Source organism: Falco rusticolus, chromosome 1, assembly GCF_015220075.1.
Source record: "Falco rusticolus isolate bFalRus1 chromosome 1, bFalRus1.pri, whole genome shotgun sequence".
NCBI lineage: Eukaryota > Metazoa > Chordata > Aves > Falconiformes > Falconidae > Falco > Falco rusticolus.
Window position 1 is genome coordinate 121,712,231 of NC_051187.1, and position 18,910 is coordinate 121,731,140.

At 39.6% G+C, this 18,910-nt stretch overlaps 1 protein-coding gene across 2 annotated transcripts in view; it reads right to left on the reverse strand.

Moving 5' to 3' along the window:
• Nucleotides 1-18,910, reverse strand: part of SPATA5 (spermatogenesis associated 5) — a 164,120-nt gene that overhangs the window by 120,312 nt on the left and 24,898 nt on the right. For both annotated transcript variants that reach the window (XM_037398372.1, XM_037398363.1), the window contains exons 10-11: nucleotides 16,052-16,206; nucleotides 7,254-7,463 (exon numbers count right to left, since the gene is read on the reverse strand). In XM_037398372.1, coding sequence (XP_037254269.1) covers nucleotides 7,254-7,463; nucleotides 16,052-16,206 — 365 coding nt within the window. The remainder of the gene's footprint in view (nucleotides 1-7,253; nucleotides 7,464-16,051; nucleotides 16,207-18,910) is intronic.

Sequence of the window (18,910 nt, forward strand, 5' to 3'; positions counted from 1 at the left end):
TTCAACTGTTCACCATGTGTACCTAGAGCAATGTTCATTGCCCACACTCAGACATCTACACCTGAGTTAGAAATTCACACTGATTTGGAGAGACAGATGCCTACCTTGCAGATGCAAGGCAACTCACTCTAAATGTGCTAATTTCTCATCAGACTGCAGAAGGAGCATAGACAGCCAGCTCAGAGGAGCTAAGCAAAGCTTGATCCCACTCCTACCAGTACATCTCTCATGGAGTTAAACTCTGCATTTTGGCCTCCCCCCTCTTTTTTTTTTCCTCCTATTCTTTCCAGTTCCATGAAAATGCAGGTGAGATTATCCACTGCAACAACAGTAACTGATTTGGAAGAGACTCAGAAATTAGTTAAGTCTTTTCATACTGTAATCTTAGTGGCAAAATGCTATCCCATCCCTACCACAGTCAAACCAAAGCAATACATATGACTCAGGACGGCCGCAGGAAAGAGAGTTAACAAGATAAACAGTGAGACTTCCTTTGTTTTAACAGTAAGGCTATTTCTAATGCAAAGGTTATACACGTGTGATTTGGTAATTGGTTACACTACAAAGAAAAATATTTGCTCAGAAAACACATTATATTTGCTTGTTAAGAATAAAGCCTACTTCTTCTCTTTCAGTGCTGTTTAATGATTTAATCTGCATCACTCCCAGCTTCTCAGCAGAACTAAACTCCAGGCTGAGTGCTGTGCACCATTTTAATCACTTCCTCTCCCTCTGCCCTGCATTCCAGAGGACCTTAAAAACTTGTTGACACCTGTTTGGTGTTTTAAAAAACATCAAGTTCAACAGGTGCTTGTGGGATCCAAAGTATTTAAGGGAGCAGGCTGGCAAAAAACTGTCATCTTCAAACCTAAGTCAAGTGAAGTTGCTAAAAGCAGCGTAATCAAACTGCAAAGGCAAACGTAACATCCGTTTTTCTTTATTTGCATGCCTCAGAATTCACTTTTTTGCCATTTGCCTTGACTGGCAAACTTTAATGCCAATCTTTTGAGGCTTCTTTACACAATACAGAAGCCAGTAATTGTAGCATGGAGTGAACTGACTGGAAATATTGAATTAAATTCACTGCATGCACCAGTGCCTCCAGAGAAGGCCCTCTTCAGCGCTTGGGCATAGCTGCCCAGGATTTTGCAAGCTTACGATGTGCTGTACCATGCACAGCACTGTGAAGTTGGGAGTGAAAGTCATGACAGAGTTGAAGCAGATCCAAAAGTAACCCTTCCTGCTCACCTGCCCCATCTACAGAGAAATCCCTTTGCAAGTCATTCCTGTTCTTCACAGATTTTCAGCACCTGTTCCTATTTGCTACCACTTTTAGCTCCAGGCTAAACAGATGCCGTCCACTACTCTGCCTAGGACCAGGCTTGGGCATCATTCAGGGCAGTATCTACATGGGACCAAAGACAACACAAAATTAGCCACCCACGCTGCAAAACATATTCAGCTGCTGATGCTTCACCCATACAGCAACACCCCATTCTACAATTGCTATTTTGACCTGATTGCTGACAAATCCTGGGTGACCTGGGGGTGGGGGGCTGGCAGGGAGAGACTTAGTGCTAATAAAAAATAATCTTGCAAAGTAATTGAGAAGGGACAAGGAAACAGAGACAAGGGATTATCTTTGAAACATTTTCTGCCTGCACATTCACTTTGGGGAAGTTTATGGTAAGAATGGATGAATGAATTTCTTGTTTTAGTCTTAGTTAAGTAAAACATGCAGATATTTTCAGGATTAAGAAAGCTCATTAAAGTATCTCAAACTTTTATCCCTTAAAAAAAGGCTATTTTTTTCAAATACAGTTAGTTTCACTATCTGCTAATTAACAAGTTACTGCAAATGTGTTACTATGGATCTCTTTGGAAATTTTATTAAGTGTTTGCCACAGTTTCTCATAAAATCACAATGATTCTTCATTTTTCATCTTAAGTGTTCTGCTTAGCTAGTTACAGGCACGAAGCTTCCTTATTTCATGCTTCTGCACCCTGAAATACCCATCAAAAGGCTAAAGTATCTATCTCCCCAAAACTCAGTGACAGTTCTTCACAAAGCAAAGCAGTCTGCCTTTCCAAGCCTCATTAATCTGTTTGAGCTGCCACAGCCAAGAGCTAAAGGGAAAAGCAGAGGAAACTTCAATTGGAAAATATTTTGACATAATTGACCCAAATGACAAACTAAGCTTAAGCACATGTCAACCACAGGGAGCGGTACAAAAGCATCGGCAGGGTGATACAGGAAGTTAAATCAAGCCAAGGTGAAGTCAGAGGTCTGAGAACAGTGTATATTTTTGTAATTACTGTTAATTGAAAAAAAAAGTAAAGATTCCTTCAGCCCAAGCTCTTATGTAACATCAAATAAAACGTCAGGAATATTTTCCAACTCCCCCCCCCCCATACTTGGAGCTCCTAACCACTGTAAAAAGAGTATTTTAGAGCAGTATAGTACACATCATGTGTGCTGTTGGTTTACTTGGTGTTCACATTCTTCAACACTACTTACTGTCACGGGTGGGTTTGAGTTGTTCCATTTTGGTGGGGTTTTTTTTTAAGTATTGCTTCATCATGTTTACAACAATTAGTGTGTCTCAGCTGCATTCCAAGGGGTTTAACTTTTGGAGGTCTAAATTTTCTGAAAATTTAAGCTGGGTTTTGTCACTATCACTAAGTGAGTTTTTGCCTTAGTTGTTATTTTAAACAGACAAATATTAAAAAGCACAAAGCAGCAAAAGGAAAAATGATGCTTCCGAAACCACTACAAGCACATAGAAGTTACATAATTTTTCTTGTTACTTATTGTGTAAACTCAGGTAATCTCCTTGTTGGACAGAAAACAGAACTTAAAATCCCCTGTTGTTATAATCCTGAGCAAAACCCTCCAGAAATTAGCAGAAAGTCTCTGTCTGGTTTTAGCAGGCTGACTAAGTAGAAAGTAATGCAATGGAGGAATACCATCAACATACATCCCCTCTAGTACGCAGCATCCTAGGCTTATGGGCAATTCAAGGGCCAAAAGGATTTTCCAATCCTCATGACCCTTATGGGACCATCAGCTAAGGAACGCATTATAACTGGGTGATGGAGCTGATCTGGGTAGGTACTGTAATGGTGCCTCCCAGCCTAACAGCATAACAGCAAACTTCACTGTTTATTTTGAAAGAGGTTACAAATAAAAAAGCACAATGGTTTTCTTATTTAGTAGTAAAGCTAATTACCTACATACCACAATACTAAGAGAGAAAAAAACAACCCACAGAAATTCTCTGCAAGTTGCTTCCCAGAAAAGCAACAGAAAATCCGTGAAGTAATATTCATTAGATTCTTAGTGCAACACAATGATACAGGATTTCCTAAATATAAAATTTAAAAAGGAAAAAAGAAATATGCAAGAGGACAGTCATAACAAGCTACAAGACCAATGCAGATATAATTATCTACGCCATGCAGCAAGACACGGACGTTTCTTCCCAAAATATTCTTACATCATCACCACAAAATCTTAGTGGTCTAATCAACATACACCTCGAAAAAAGCAGCCAGTCAAAGCCGACCCTAAGTGCAGAAACTGTCAAAACAGTTCAGAGATACCACCACATAAACAATCAAAAGAAGGAAAAAAACCCCACGGAAATAACACAGTGACAAAGGATTTCGTTTTCTTCATGTTCAATTTCAGAAAGCTAGATGACATCTAAAGCAAAAATGCCACAGAGACAGTTGTATATAACAGAGGTGTCATCAGGCTGGCAGAGGCTGAAAATTATATTCCCTGTTCTATTAATATTGATAGGTCCAGTACGTGTATATAATTTTCTTTTCCTATTAGTAAAGGAAATGCATAAAACACATTTCAGAAGGAAATTACAAACTTTGGGGAGAGCATAAAAGGAGTGTGAAGAAGTACAAAAGTGCACAGAAGGCTGACTGAAATAAGAATTCAACCAGATGAAAAACTATTGACAAGTCAAGACTGACGTTCAATCCTGAAGAATGAAAAAAAATCCTAATTCATTCCTTCGCACAGTCTTATACTCGCTTGTGTCTGTGACTGCAAAACACTCAAAACCCTCCAAGAAGTTGAAAACAATTCAGTTGTCTTTTTGTAACTGAGGTTTGTGAAGAAGCAAATGATCAAGATAACCACTAAAACCCTGAAAAGCCTCAATGCTCAAGAGATTTAGAAAGAGGGGTGGCGGGAGGAAGCAGGAAGAGCCATCCCCTGGAAAGCACTTGACAATGTCCTCCCCAGTAAATTTAGCAGATATATTGTATTAGAGACAAAGAAAGTCAAATGAAAGAATAAAAATAACTAATTCCCCTTAGGAATCCTATGAATCCAAGATTGCTTTGTAAAATAAACGAACTGCTTTTCTCTGGAAAAGCAAAAGGTCACCAATCTCAGTGAAAATATAGCTATAAAAAGTTTTGGCCAAATATCAAAGAGCATGTGTACAAAAGGGCCACATTCACTGTTAACACTAACCATTCAAACTTCACAATAGATTTCAGGAGAGAACAGGATGCAACGTCAAACATCTGTTACCACGTTATTTTGTTCAGCTCCTCTGCCCAGAAATTACATCTAGACTTTGCCCATCTTCCAAATCTCAATTAGAGGTAAATCAGACACGGGGCTGGAGGCTGTGCCATTTTGACCATGCTTCATACAACACCGTAACAACCAGCCATGCCCAAGACACACGGAAATGTCACGTTTTAACAGGTTACATATAACCCAGCTGAAGTATCTCATTTAACAAAGTCAGCAGTCCAAACTACACAGACATTGCATAGACATGTCTGGAAAATAGTGCAAAGCCTTCCTGGAGCCAGGCTGGGGCAAGGGTGATACCTGTTACACCCACGCAGGACAGCCAACTTAAGACAAGTGGAGTACGTTCAGCACTTAAGAGAGCTGGAGCCCGTGAATCTTAAATGTAATGTGCAGACATAATAGGTCCATCTTCCAAAAATCACTGGACCAAGTAAGCACTGCATGTAATGTACTCAATTTCCTCTCCGTTTTCAGACACAGGGAGAGACAGCATCCAGCAGCAGGCTTCCCATAGCTACAGCTATGTCTCCTGTCTGCAGTCTGTTCTCAACAAGGACCCAGGAACCTGAGCCACCTGAACTATCCTGAAATAGTACACGTTGTGCAGGCTGTACAGCAGACACTTTTCATCAAAGTTACTTATTTGGTGCAGGAAATACTGGAATGAAAATGCAAGTCTGAAAAGTAAATTATCAAGAAACACACTTCTATTTCAAAAAGCCTGATATCAGTTCCAGGGACAGATATTTGAGACAATGTAGAGAACAGGAAAATTAATAGGACTATAAGCAAGAAAAGAAAAATCCCCTCTCTCAAAAAAAACCCAACCCAACAAACAACCACCACCAAAAAATCACATATTGATATACTTTGGACTTATTGCAGGAACACATGCAATGGAAATTAATTCGTGCCTGTTGTGCTTTAAGTGCTACAGACAATGATGTTTAACACATTTAGTACATGATGGATGTTGCCTTTTCTGTCCAGGAAGCAAATGTGAAGTCAGAGAAAGTGGGCTATGTTCCTTTCCTGGAGTCAACATATCCAAGGCTGGACATGCTCCAGAGATGTGCTTCTTGAAACATCTGTACATTGAATATTTGACCAGTTCCAGGCAAAGGGATTTAAACCGACAGGGAATAAAAGGCCGTTTTCCCAAGCCAGCCTCTTCTGCTACAGCTTGTCAATAACAAGGAGGTTTGCACTACCAGAACTCCACTCTGAAGAAACGCTGCATTACTGTACAAAAGCATTTCATATCAGCGCACCTTCAGCTAGATACCTCCTATTCAGCATGAGCCATCTTTTACTTCCGGACAATTAATTGCATTAGTAAAAATGTCTGATATAGCTAAGCAGCCAGCAACTTAGCTTAATTTTTAAAGTTTTAACTTTTTTTTCAGACTGTTACCTTTTTCCTCCACCCTCTCAGGCATCAGTGCTTTGGGCAAAACAAAGAAGAAATGTTTTCTTTGAAGCAGTGTAGGAGGAAAAGGTTAACTTGTTTACCAGTAATTCTGGAGTACAAAGAACTACTTTGTCTTTATGGAAGAGGCAGTAAAGGTGGTGTTTCTTAAGGGCTGAGCTTTCCAAGGCTGCTTTTGTTGATGTGACCATGACCCAGAGGCCTGTCTGCAATACCGGATAGCAAGGGCAATAAAGGGTTCTGGCTTCAAGGTCAGTGCAACTGCCTCTGCTCCCAGAGAGGCCAGGTTCCAGAGCTACAGTTACAGTGTGTCTGAAAGGACAGGCAGAGGAAGAAGCTGTGTAGAAACTAACACAGAAGGCTTTGTGAGTAAGGAGATGGTCAACAGACAAGAGTAGGTGATCTTACTGCTGAGAAGGAGATACTTCTAAAATACTTAAACAAATGTTTTTTCTTGCACTTCATTAACATTCTGACACAGCTGCAAGACTACCCCATGTGGAATCACTCTGCTATCTTTTTTTTCTTCCTATGCATTGAAGCTCAGCATTATTATTAAATAACTTCCATTCATGTATTTTCCATACAAGCCACAGTAATCAATTACATTGATTCATAGACAATGAAATCCAAAATTCTTCTACACTTGAAGTGTTTCTTAATGCTGATAGAATATTCCACTTATCCAAGAGTACTCCAGATATAACTGATTTTGCAAACTTTCTAAAAACTGATGAAGTAGAACTCTTTCCCCTGGAAAAAGGCAATTAAGGCAAGAAAAATCTGTAATGAAACGTGAACAGTAAGACAAAAGGAAGTGACTTTCCTGAGGAATGAAAAGGCATGTTAAGAGATGAGATAATACTTCCATGAAAGCAATTACTACAGTAAGACAAGCGACCCACTATGCAGAGTTGTATTTTATTTATACTGCTTTAAGAATTTCATTGTTTCCATTTTAAAATATTTTAAATAATGCCAATAATTAAGATGCCACTATACAGCTTACCTACCCATCCAACATATACTTTCAGTGCTGTGATGAAATAAATAGTATTTTTTTAAAAAACATATATAAGAAAGAACTAGTCCTTTTCACAAGAAAACACAAACCTGACTTGGTATTTACAAGGTGTTTGCTGTAGCATATATAACAGTCAGAAACACTAAGAGACACTGGATTCTAACATTGGAAATAAGTAAATCATCAATTGTTATGCAGGAGTTAACAAAAGGTAAGACTAAATGGCCTACCTTCACTGCCAAGAAGTTGAGACCACTTTCATGAGCCAAAGCTTTTGCTATCATTGTTTTTGAGCACCCAGGAGGTCCGTAAAGCAGCACACCTTTTGGAGGCTGAATCCCCATTCGGATAAAGGAGTCAGGATGTTTGCGAGGCCATTCTACTGCCTGCTTCAATTTCAGCTTGACATCTTCTAGTCCTCCTATGTCTGACCAGGATACCTGCAAAGCAGACCATTTTGCTGAATTCAGACAACGGACAAAAGTACTAAAACAGAAAAAAAAGAAAAAGAAAACAACAAAACTGCTCTGTAGGATGAATGTGTATGCATTGTAATGCATTAATGTATTTAAGTTGGTTTTGATGAGTCACTTCAATAAGCCTATTAATAATCGCTTCTTGTTTAGAAAAAAGTCACACAAAATAAAAAGGGATTAGACTTGCTTATATGCTGGAGAATGTAGGTAAAATACTTTGTATCTGCTTCAAAAGTAGATCACTAGCAAAGTCACAATTCAATTCCCTTGGTTTTATTAATGCGATACTGATGCAGAATTTGTAAATTACTTTGATTTCTTCCCTGAAGGAAAGCACTGTATGAGCTCAAGCTGTATCACTCCCATATAGGACTTGGGCACTGGAAATCTGACTAGAAGCTTGAGAACAAACAATCCTCCAAACAGGGAAATATCTACAGAAAAGAAAAAGCACACCAAAAAAAAGTGACACTCAAACCCAGCTGCAGTTAAAAAACAACTGCAGTTAAATTTGCTCTGGTGAAGAAGACCCAAGACAGCTTGTCAGGCATACGTCGGGACAGAACTAACATGTCCTATCCAAAAGGGCAGATGGGTCTAAAACCTGCTACACTCCTCCCCGCACCACTGTCAACAACCCTGAGACTTTTCCCCACATCCCCCAGCCTGTTCCTCATACTGTCACCATCCACTTCAAGTATTAAAAATGACAAGAGGCACCTAAATCAAATGGTCTGCTGCCTATAAAACACTCTTCCAAAAATTTACTAGTCATAAATCACCCTTTAGCTCTGGAAAGTCAGCTACACTTGAGAGTCAAGCAGAGTATTACTACGAGGCAACGTATCGCCTTTCTCCTGACTTGAAAACTGGCGTCACTCCTGACTTGTCCGTATTGCTGTTTTCCTGATACCCGTACACAGAGCGGAAACTAAAAGTAGATAGTCCCTGAAAGAGGCAATTTGGTCTACTATTGAAGTGGAAGAAAAGAGCATTTGGATGTGGTGCAAGCACTTTCGCATAAGACCAAGCTAACTGCAAACCAAATAAAACTTCCCCTTGATTGTCAGTCTTGGACATAGAAGAAAATTACAAAGACAGCAGAGAGCAAACAGCAAAGATCAATATGCATGGGGCAACACCTCAGAAATACTCTGAGTTTAAAGGCTAACTGGCAGGTAAGGAGCTGCCAGTCTGCTGTCTATAGAACATTATCTCTCTCACACCAGGAATATGTTACAGGAACTCCAGAAAAAAAACACCCCGACTCTTTCTTTTTCTTAGTGACCAACAGCTTCCAGTTCTTTAATAATAACTTTATAGGCCTGGAGAAGCATGAAATATGTAGAGCTGATCACTACTGCCTACTAAGAAGGATCTGAGAGAGCAGGGGGATCTACCAAAGGCAGGATTCCCTTATTGAAAAAAAGAAAACCAGAAAAAAGTTCAGTAAAGGTCAGAGCAAAGTGAAGACTGAATCAGACACAGCAGAGTATCCCAGTGGCACGGCGGGGAAAGGATTTTAGCAGGGGCATTACCGAAGCAGCATGCCACTTCTGGTAACGTGTAAGCCAACGTCTGCAGCCTGCCAATATTCCCTTCTGAAGCGCTGCTTCATGCCACAAGCAAGACGAACTGCACAAACTGGATCAGAAGAAAAAGAAAGTGTATGAGTTCAACAAAAACAGTAAAGGGAGAAACTCCACAACACTGTGGAAAGGAAGAGGGAAACAAGAGCATGAATTCCTAGCACCCGACTGAGCTGGGTATCTTGGGCTACCACCACAGTCAAAAGAGGGAGAAAGACTTCACAGAGAAATTCAGCTATAGTGCAAACTCTCCTTCAGAAGTCAGACAGGAGGTCTCACACCCAGTTTCTCTCTCTTCCCTTTAGAGGGAATAATTGGACATCTCCTTGCCGGATAAGCGCTTAAAGATCAGGAAGAATTCTCCCTTCCTGAATTTTCACAATAAAACACAGAAATCCACATGCAGATTTTTAATTACAATGAAGCAAACATACAAGTTCATAAAAAGTGAAGATGTGTCAGATACCTCACTTGCATCTTGCCACATGCATGCAAACCACCCCTTTTCATTCACATTTCATGCCTGAGTAACATAATTAAACTCAGGACCGTTAGTCCCAGTCTTCCCTTATTCTAAAGGCTGATGTTTCTGAGACAAATCCGAAACAGTGTCAGTGTTTTACATCTGCTTTAAAAATCATGCATTAGCTATCCCTACAACCTTTAATTCTACCTAGCAGCTCTGTAAACTGCACAGAACTGAAACTTGGCACATTTAACTTTTTCTTAGGGAAGAAGACATATAACATAAGCTTATTCTAATTTCTCAGTATCAGTTCTTACTCATATGTGGTAAAGCATGGACTAGTCACTCCTTTCATCACATCTTTCTATATAGACAATGATTTTGACAAATGTGAACAAGAACTTCTTAATTAAGCCATCAGGAATTCCCTATAACTTTCAGCAAGAGAAGACACAATCCATTAGTGGTACTTTGCACACATACAATAAGCCAAGGAAAAACCACCTCAGCGTTACTTTTACCTTCCTGCAAATATTCAGACTATTGCACAACTCTTCTGAGGCATTATTCAAATGATTTTTCAGACCCACTACATGTCATTTAACATCAACACAAGTGATGTAATTATACAGAGAAGCTGAAGGAGGGCCACCTTACATGAAGGGTTTTTTTAGTAATCTGTAGATTTATTCTGATTTTGCTTACATTTAAAATCAGGAAAGGGAAGAAAGGGAGACAACTAGGTCACGACATTCCAACAGGGCTACTAAATGTGAATCTGCCTGTTAGGAGTTTAAAAAGAAAACAATTAACCAGTCAAAAATTTAGTTAACTTTTTTAGGATTTCTATAATACAAGGTGTGGAATTCAAGCAACAATGTTATTAAAGGCAAAAATAGCTAATAAAACACTATCTTCACATTCTGGTCAAGTCTTAAACAAAACACGGCAGTGGGCTTCCTCATTTCAAATGGATATAGAGATAAAGAGGGGGTGGGGGTCGGTCACCAAAAATAAAACACTCAAAAAGTAAGAACTCTTCTAGATTCATATAAGCTTGGAAGAACTAGGTGGATTGTTTTTGCACACAAATCCTTGGTAACTTCCCCACTGCAAAGAACACAAATTTTACTGTGCACATTCGGACAGCTAGCTCCATCTTTCACCTGCACACGAACTCAAAGGAAAGGTCTTGCCACATAAGTGATGGAGTGTGATACCCTGTCACTGTGGAAATGGTTTTAAAGGCTAGCCTTGGGGCTAAGCCTACACATACAAAGACAGTGCTCTGCTACAGTGTGTAAGACACCAAGATTTTATTACTGCTGTAATCTTTAGCTCTCCCCAGGTCAACAGAGCTTAGAATGCGACGCAGAGCAGCAACTCCCCAGAGATTGTTAAGCAGCAGCAATAAAGAAATAAAGCAGACATGCAAAGGATGTCTCATCCAGAACCTTTTGGCTGCAAAGACGCAAATCTGAGTGTTGAATTACAGTAAAGGGAGTGAAACAAGCAAGCAAAACCCGTAACACTATACAAAAATTTCAGGAAGACCCATAGGAGAGGGAGGAACAGCAACTACAGTGCAACTCTCAAAAGAACTGAAATATTAACTTCCTGATTTATAACGTGCATCACCTCTTCCCTAAATCCCTGCTGCAGAAAAAGCAGCCTTCTAAAAAGGTTGTAACACATAGCAAAGTTCAAGAAAGGTTCTGTAAAAGCCGAAACCAAGATGCTACGTGGAACCAGGCAGCAAGTATTTTGTGTTTGCCTTGGTCACAAACAACACTCACTGCAATCTAGGCACAAGTGGAAGGACAAAAGAATGCAGAAAGCAGGAACACAAAAAAAGCATATGGTGGCACCTCTGCCTCCAGTGGCTCCTCCTGCACACCACCTCTCCTTCAGTCTACCACCCCAAATTCACTTCATTTTGGCTGTTTTCCCCACAAAATTTCCAAGTAATTTTGAATATCCTTGGAACAGAAAGAGCTCAAGTTATGTCAACAACAAAAAACCCTAATAGCTAGCTTGTCACACAGCACTTTTCACAAGCAGACTACAAAGCATTTATCAAGGTTACCAAATAACCTCAGACACCAACAAGTGACTTGCTCGAGGCCACCCGAACAGGTCACTTCTAATACCTGTTCTTTAGCTACTACCCCACATACACATGTAACGAGTTTTTCCCAGGTTTTAAATATGACAAAAGCCTGCAACAGAGCAGTTTAGCCTACTGCTTTTCTGAACAGCCAAGTAACTAGCATTCAATTCTGGGACCTAAAAAGCAAAGACTGATTTGAAAACTAAGCTTTCTTTATAGCCTACTCAAAGTTCCACAGATTTCAGAGAACAAGCTCTGTGTTGATGAAACAATTTGGACTTCATGGTAAAACAAGTATTTATTTTCATTAAGTATCAGAAGTGATACTATCTTCAAAAAAGCCACAGCGCATAAATGGCAAAGGTGTCATGACTATAAGGGAAGAAGCCCTTTAACAAAATTAATTTACTTGTGGCTTTATTTAGAATTCTTCTCATTCAGTTGACACATAGCTACTGCAAAGCAATGAAATATGAAAAAAATAATCTGAAAATCAGAAAGTTAAAAATCAGAAAAGTCTCCGTTTAATTCACTATGTACATCAGTGGTTTTACTTGTAACTAACTGCATAGCTCAAAAGCTCCGTCCATACTAAGGGGGCTGCCAAGTGAGTAATATACCTGCAATAAAGAGCAAAAAAGCTGATATTATTAAGGTAGCTCAGACTTCTGACTTCTCCATGGAAAAAATCTCATAGCTGACCATTTAGTGTTTGAAGTTATTTTTAGCAAGGATTTTTTAGATGACAAACAATGTTAAGGTCAGACTTCAAAACATAAAGGAATGTAACCCCTGATTCTCCAACAAAGTTATACACAATTAACTATCTAGCTGGATAGCTTCTGGGGTAAGGAGAGCAGGGGAAGGAAAGCCTATCCTTACAGACCGAAAGGATCTGGAGATTAATTAATACAGGATGATTGTAAAAAGATACATTAGCCAGGAAAAACTTGTTGTGTTGTGTTTTGTTTTAGGTATCTTCAAGAAGGCTGGACTCCCATCTGGTTCAGGCTTTCTGTTTCTTTTTTTGTTTCCTGCACAACCAGCTATAATTTTTACATTTTGATAAGAATACAAGAAAAGCTGTCAGGGTAAGGCAGTTTCTGTTGGTATAAATTACTGCAGAGCCCATAAGTAACAGTACACCATGACCAACAGCCAATTAAGTAAAATGCTGAATGGGTAAGCGGCCCAAGTCCATGGACTGAAAGCGCTGGAGTGAAATGAAGGATAAATTAGTAAAGAGGAAGAATTTATAGAAATTACTACTATTAGCATCAGTTCTACGACAAGCAAGTAACTTTATGGTTTCCCACAGCAGTAAGCATAACAATATTAAACAGCAAAGCATTCTAGGACACAGCATCGTCAACATAAGATGATGCAACTAATTAATGGTTCTGCAGTTGTAGTCATTTAGCTTCCTGGATACCTGTTTTCTACTGAAAACAAGTACTTCAGCATCCAAATAATTGCAAACGTTAGCACAAACACACAACTTCAAACACAGCAGTTAAAAACACAACTTCAATCAGAGAAGCAAAAATAAGTCTGTAAAATTAATTACCATATCAAGAAATCATTACCAGAAGCATGCAACACAAAACGTTGCATACTCCTCTTAAAAAAAAGCTATCCAAGGAATTAGAATCTGCATTACATTTTCTGCTACAATCTGTGTTCCAAACAACAAATCAACCATGTAAACTGTCTGGGTAACAGTAGATTAAGTGCTAAGTGACTGGCACTCAAGACACTAACAATCAGGTGAGAATAAGATATACTTATTTGACAATAAAGAGCAAATTACACTAACCTGAGTTTAATAACAACAGATATTTTTTTTTTATTTCTTTTTGCAGTGGTAATGCAGTGGTAATTACAGTGGTAAATGTTTTTAAAATAGCTACACCACACTGAAGTACAGGAATGAGTTTCAGATGTTTGTAAGTGTTCCTGCATCACATCCCAAGCCCCCAGCAAGCAACCTTAACCAGGGAGCTTCAGTATGGATTCCCGTGGATTGCTTCCCCTGCACTGCCATCCTGGCCACCTAGCCACAGCATAACCAAACTCCTTCAACTAACCCATGGACTTGAGCTGACTTACAGCACTTCCCCAACATAAATACAAATGGTAATGGAGTAATTAGCCTTGAGGGGTACGGTAGCGGTACAACAGTGCTGGATTTACACTACTGTGACTTTCATGGACAGCTGTTCAGTACCTCCAGCTATTCAGACTGCTTCTGAGTATGCACAGGTACCTTCATTTTGTAAGCTAGTAGCTCTGCACCCTAAAATAAGGGTTAAACTAAATGCCAGCACCTCCTTTGGTAGATGATGTGCACGGACACAAAATCTGTTGCATCCAGTACTTTAGATTCCACTCAGCCCAGGGAGATAAACTGAAATTCACCCTATAACTTCACAGAATATGCATTATTTTGTAAAAATGTAGGTCCAAAGGAATCTGCACTGTGTCATTATCTTCCCTTCAATAAAGGAATGAATTTCAGCAGTATGCCAGTGACCCAGCTACTGTTTAACTAATAAAAACAAGTAACAATCAAGGAAGAATTGTGTCCAGTTCTGGGTTCCCCAATTCAAGAGAGACAGGGAACTAATGGAAAGGGTCCAGCGGAGGGCTACAAAGACGATGAGGGGACTGCAGCATCTCCCTTATGAGGAAAGGCTGAGACAGCTGGGCCTGCTTCACCTGGAGAGGATCTTAACAATGTCTACAAATATCTTAAAGGGTGAGTGTCAGGAGGACAGGGCCAGGCTCTTTTCAGTGGTGCCCAGCAACAGGACAAGGAGAACGGGCACAAACTGCTGCTCAGGAAGTTCCAACTGCATACGAGGAAGATCTTCTTTACCTTGAGGGTGACAGAGCACTGGAAGAGGCTGCCCAGAGAGGTTGTGGAGTCTCCTTCTCTGGAGAAAACCTTCCTGGACACAATTCTGTGCCACCTCATTTAGGAGACCCTGCTTTAGCAGGGGTTGGACTAGATGATCTCCAGAGGTCCCTTCCAACCCTGACGATTCTGTGAAGCCACTGGCAGGATGGTTTAGCAGACAACAGATGCCCAAGTAGTAGGTTGACTTGGATTCAGAACAGATCTCCTGCACTACCTGAAACCTTGCTTCTATCAGTCTTTATTGTGCTGTTTAGCAGCATTCCACCTGGCTCCAGATGGGCTGGTGTGTCTGAAAGGCACAGCATAGTCACAGTGATGTGAGCCCAAGAGCCAGTAGCACAATAAACAACGAAAGAATTAGTAACTCTAGTTCTCAGTGGAACTACTTAGCCCTTGTGGATATTGATGCAACTACACCATTTCTAGGAAAAGCTGTCTGGGGCCAGCAAAGGCATTTCCACCCACCACTTCACTGCACAGCATGGACTCTTAACAAGCCAAGTGTGATATCCGAACTGGCTGTGTGCAGCGTCCTGTTCGCAGATTTTATTTCCCATTCCTATAGTTTGGGAATAAGGGTCTACAGTTGTGCAATCTAACTCCCAGATGACTCATCTTCATGCAATGAGACATAAATGTTTTCTTCTAGGGCTTGGGGAGCTGCTGAGAAACACCAGCACAACTGCTCGCAGAGTCAAGATTTAGTAAGATTAAATACATTTTCTTTTGCTGAATCTTCTTAAGCCAGATCAGCATTTTCTTAAACCAAACCAGTTCCCCAGTCCAATTTATGTTGTGTCTGCCACTGAATGACTATGAATACATAACTGAGAGGGCAGTGAGCAGTGTAAAGATGAACCTGGCACTGTCAGAACTGTTCATATAATGACAGTCTCTGGCAGGTAATGGCTTGGCAGTGATAACCTACCTACAGTATCTAATTCTACACTAAGATAAAACCACGTAATGCCACTGAAGACATTCAGGTCACAGCAGTATGAACTGCATGTAGAATTAGTCAACCGCTCTACATAAAACCACAGCAATCAATCTCTTCACAGCTTTGTTTCAACATACTTTGGTTACAAATGCTAACAGTTGGTTTCTACTTAGGTCTGTCTGCTTACAAAAGGCACCAGCTTTCACAGCTGTTCAGGGGCTGCTTTGAGCAGACACCTTAAGATTTTTATTCCACTAACCCACTCAAAAAGTAAAACTACAGATCAGGCGATATGCTCCTGCACTACCAACTCTTCCTAAAGCATTAGGAACTTAAGCTTCTGTAAATGGCTCTTCAAAATTATAATTAAACAAATATGCCAATAAAAAGATGATGCACAACATTTATTAGTAACTTAAGGCTTCCACTTCACAAAATTCCTCTCTTGGTAGGGCACTTCAATGCCTAACTGCAACTCTTAACATAGCTCTAACAATGTTGCTAGTTTATTGTAAAAAATAACTTACTTTTGGCACATCAACTGCCACCTCCCTCATGGCACTGGGCCTGACATCATTCATCCCTTGCAGGAAGTCATTGAAAGCAATCATCACTGACCCAGCCACCTCGTTGTCTATTAGGTTAGGTCTTTTCCCCACTGCTCTCCGCAATGCATACAAACCTATTAAAAACAAAAAAAAAACCCATGAAAATGTGTAGATTTCCTCATGGTTCTCACAAACATAAATTGTACAACACACACAGCAGCACCAGAAAGGAAACAATGTTCAGAAGACTGTCTCAGCGCTGGGCCTTCACTAGGTCAAAGAACACGCAAGACACTTCTGATGAGAGAGCGAGAGAAAGGGGATTTAATGACCACAGAAAGAATATAAACTAAATCTGTTCCACAAGACAGAATCAAACAGCCTTGCCCGTGTTCCTGGAGATGAAGCCAAGATGGCAAAACCTTCAAATGTCCATACATCGATCCACACACGTTTTGAAACCACAGAGGAAGAGGGATAACTCATATTAAATATTAAATCAGCTCACATAAGAAATCCACAACCTTCTCCATTCCCCTATTATTAGGGCTGTGTTTTCCAAGCTGCTCTTAAAAACAAACTGATGAGATTTCTTTTTCTTTCATTGGAACCCTATTTTGCTACCTAGTAAGATGCCAGATAAAGAAAAAACCATGTATTTGCAACAAACATTCCCTGGAACACTCAATAGCTCTTCACTCCCTTCAGCTATCACACTTTTCAAATGCAGGCATAGCTTTTACCTTCTCCTTTGTTTGGCCAAATCACTCACATACAATACCTATAAATCTTGACACTAATTCCTAGCTTCACCCTATAATTCAATCCCTCAAAAGCCACACAAGTCCCACCCACTCACACATCAATATATCAATACTCCTCAGGCAGGACCAAGTAACTCTGCGGCTCCCAGGCATTCCCCAGAGAGAACAACTATGGTCCCCGTTGTGTAAGATGCCCAGAAGTATCACTCTGTTTTCCCACTCCATAATTATGCTTTTTAATGTCTAATATTGAGTTCTACTGCTTCCATTTCCAATCCTGTTCTGTGAACTTAAACTGTTAAATATGTCATTTAATATATTATTACCTGACGATGAGTATAATCTTATATACAGGTATACACATATGCAGATATGTAGTATCTGCTGTTGTGTGTTACAAAGAAAATAAGGCAGTTAGTATGACACCAGTTCACCTTGCATGATCATGAAAAGACACGTATTTGTTAAATCTTTTCTATATTTAAACAAACAAAACATCAATTAGTGCTACATGAAAGGGCAATAAAAGAGATAAGCCATTTCTGAAAATAGACATAGTTTTAACTTTCAGTGGATTGTTGTCTTTTTTTCTACAGAGGTACTGGTAGATGCAGACATGCAAAGTTTCTGACAATGACAGGAATTCTGTATTTCCTACAATATATACAACGTGTGAAGAGATATTATATCTCCCCTGTGAAGCAGTACAGCTGGTGTCTCTCCATAAACTGCCAATTATGGCAGAGTCTGAGCACCTGCATTCAATACCCAGGCTCTTAATATAATAATGGAGGAAAAAAAAAAAAAAAAAAAAAAGGGAAGAAAAAAAAGTTTGTAATTCAGGTTTCCCCTTGCACAGAACATCCAGAACTAATAAGATATATAAATAAAAACATTCCATGAGGCCAAGGAGAAAATGAAAATCTGGTCACCAGAGGACAGGTATAAAATATAAGTGACTCATTTTAACAACGCAGACAATTTTCACGTTATTCCTCCCCCACTTCTTCCTTCCTCTGAAACAGTTCATTTTAAGCAAACAAAAAACTTAAGCAAGACAACATAGATTCACACACACACACACAGAGAGACAGAGATTAAAAATTTACATCCAAGCAAATAACAAACTCAACAACTTATTCTAGTGTCATTGCAGTTAACATTTTGGGGGGTGGGAGCAGGTATGGGGGTTGAGTCCTACATTTTCTTTTTTGTAATGTCAATTCACACGGCACACCCACTTTAAAAAATATATGAAAGAATAAATAACTTGGCATGAAATTAAGTCATAGAGACAGCAAGTAACTGATAAAGAACTGTTCATTTCTACACTTATCTACTACATCAGGTACCAGTTTAGCCCAGTGCTCATTTCATATATTTTAACCATGTCGTGGTTATCTTTTTTTCATGACATGAGGAATTTTTAAAAACAGACTTATTTTAACAATTGAGAGAGAACAGCACATAAAAATGCCCAAGGAGAATACCACTCTTAAGGATCATTACTGCCAGCACTACTAGGAGTACAAATGAAATTTCAGTCCTCAGCAGTGGGTTTGAAACGCAACAGCCTTGATCCAGAACAGGAATAAAGAGGTCACAGCTTTCCAAACAAAGCCTGAATTCATTTCAGTATGTGCACGCACACACCACTGCACAGGTCAGCATTTAATTGAAACAATGTTTTACATTAAAACAATAATAAAAAACAGATTGAAAAAGAAAGCATGATTCTTCCTGTTTCCTCCTGTTATCACAATCATTCTTTCCTGCACTTCAGATTGACCTCTAACCGGGGGTGGGGTGGGGGTGGGGGAGGTCTTATTAACAGGAGAAGGATACAGCCAGTGGCTTGCCAGAGACAGAAAAACACATCCTTGTCTCAAGACACTGAAAGATGTATTTAAGGTAAGGAAACACAAGGCAGGGTACAAAACACGCTGCTAGAAGCATAGGGAAAGGAGGTGAAACACTATGGCAAACCCAAGTTTATCACTACAGATAATGTTATAATGCAGATAAACTGAAGATTCAGACATAGTACCTCAGAAAACATTCAGCACCTCATCTT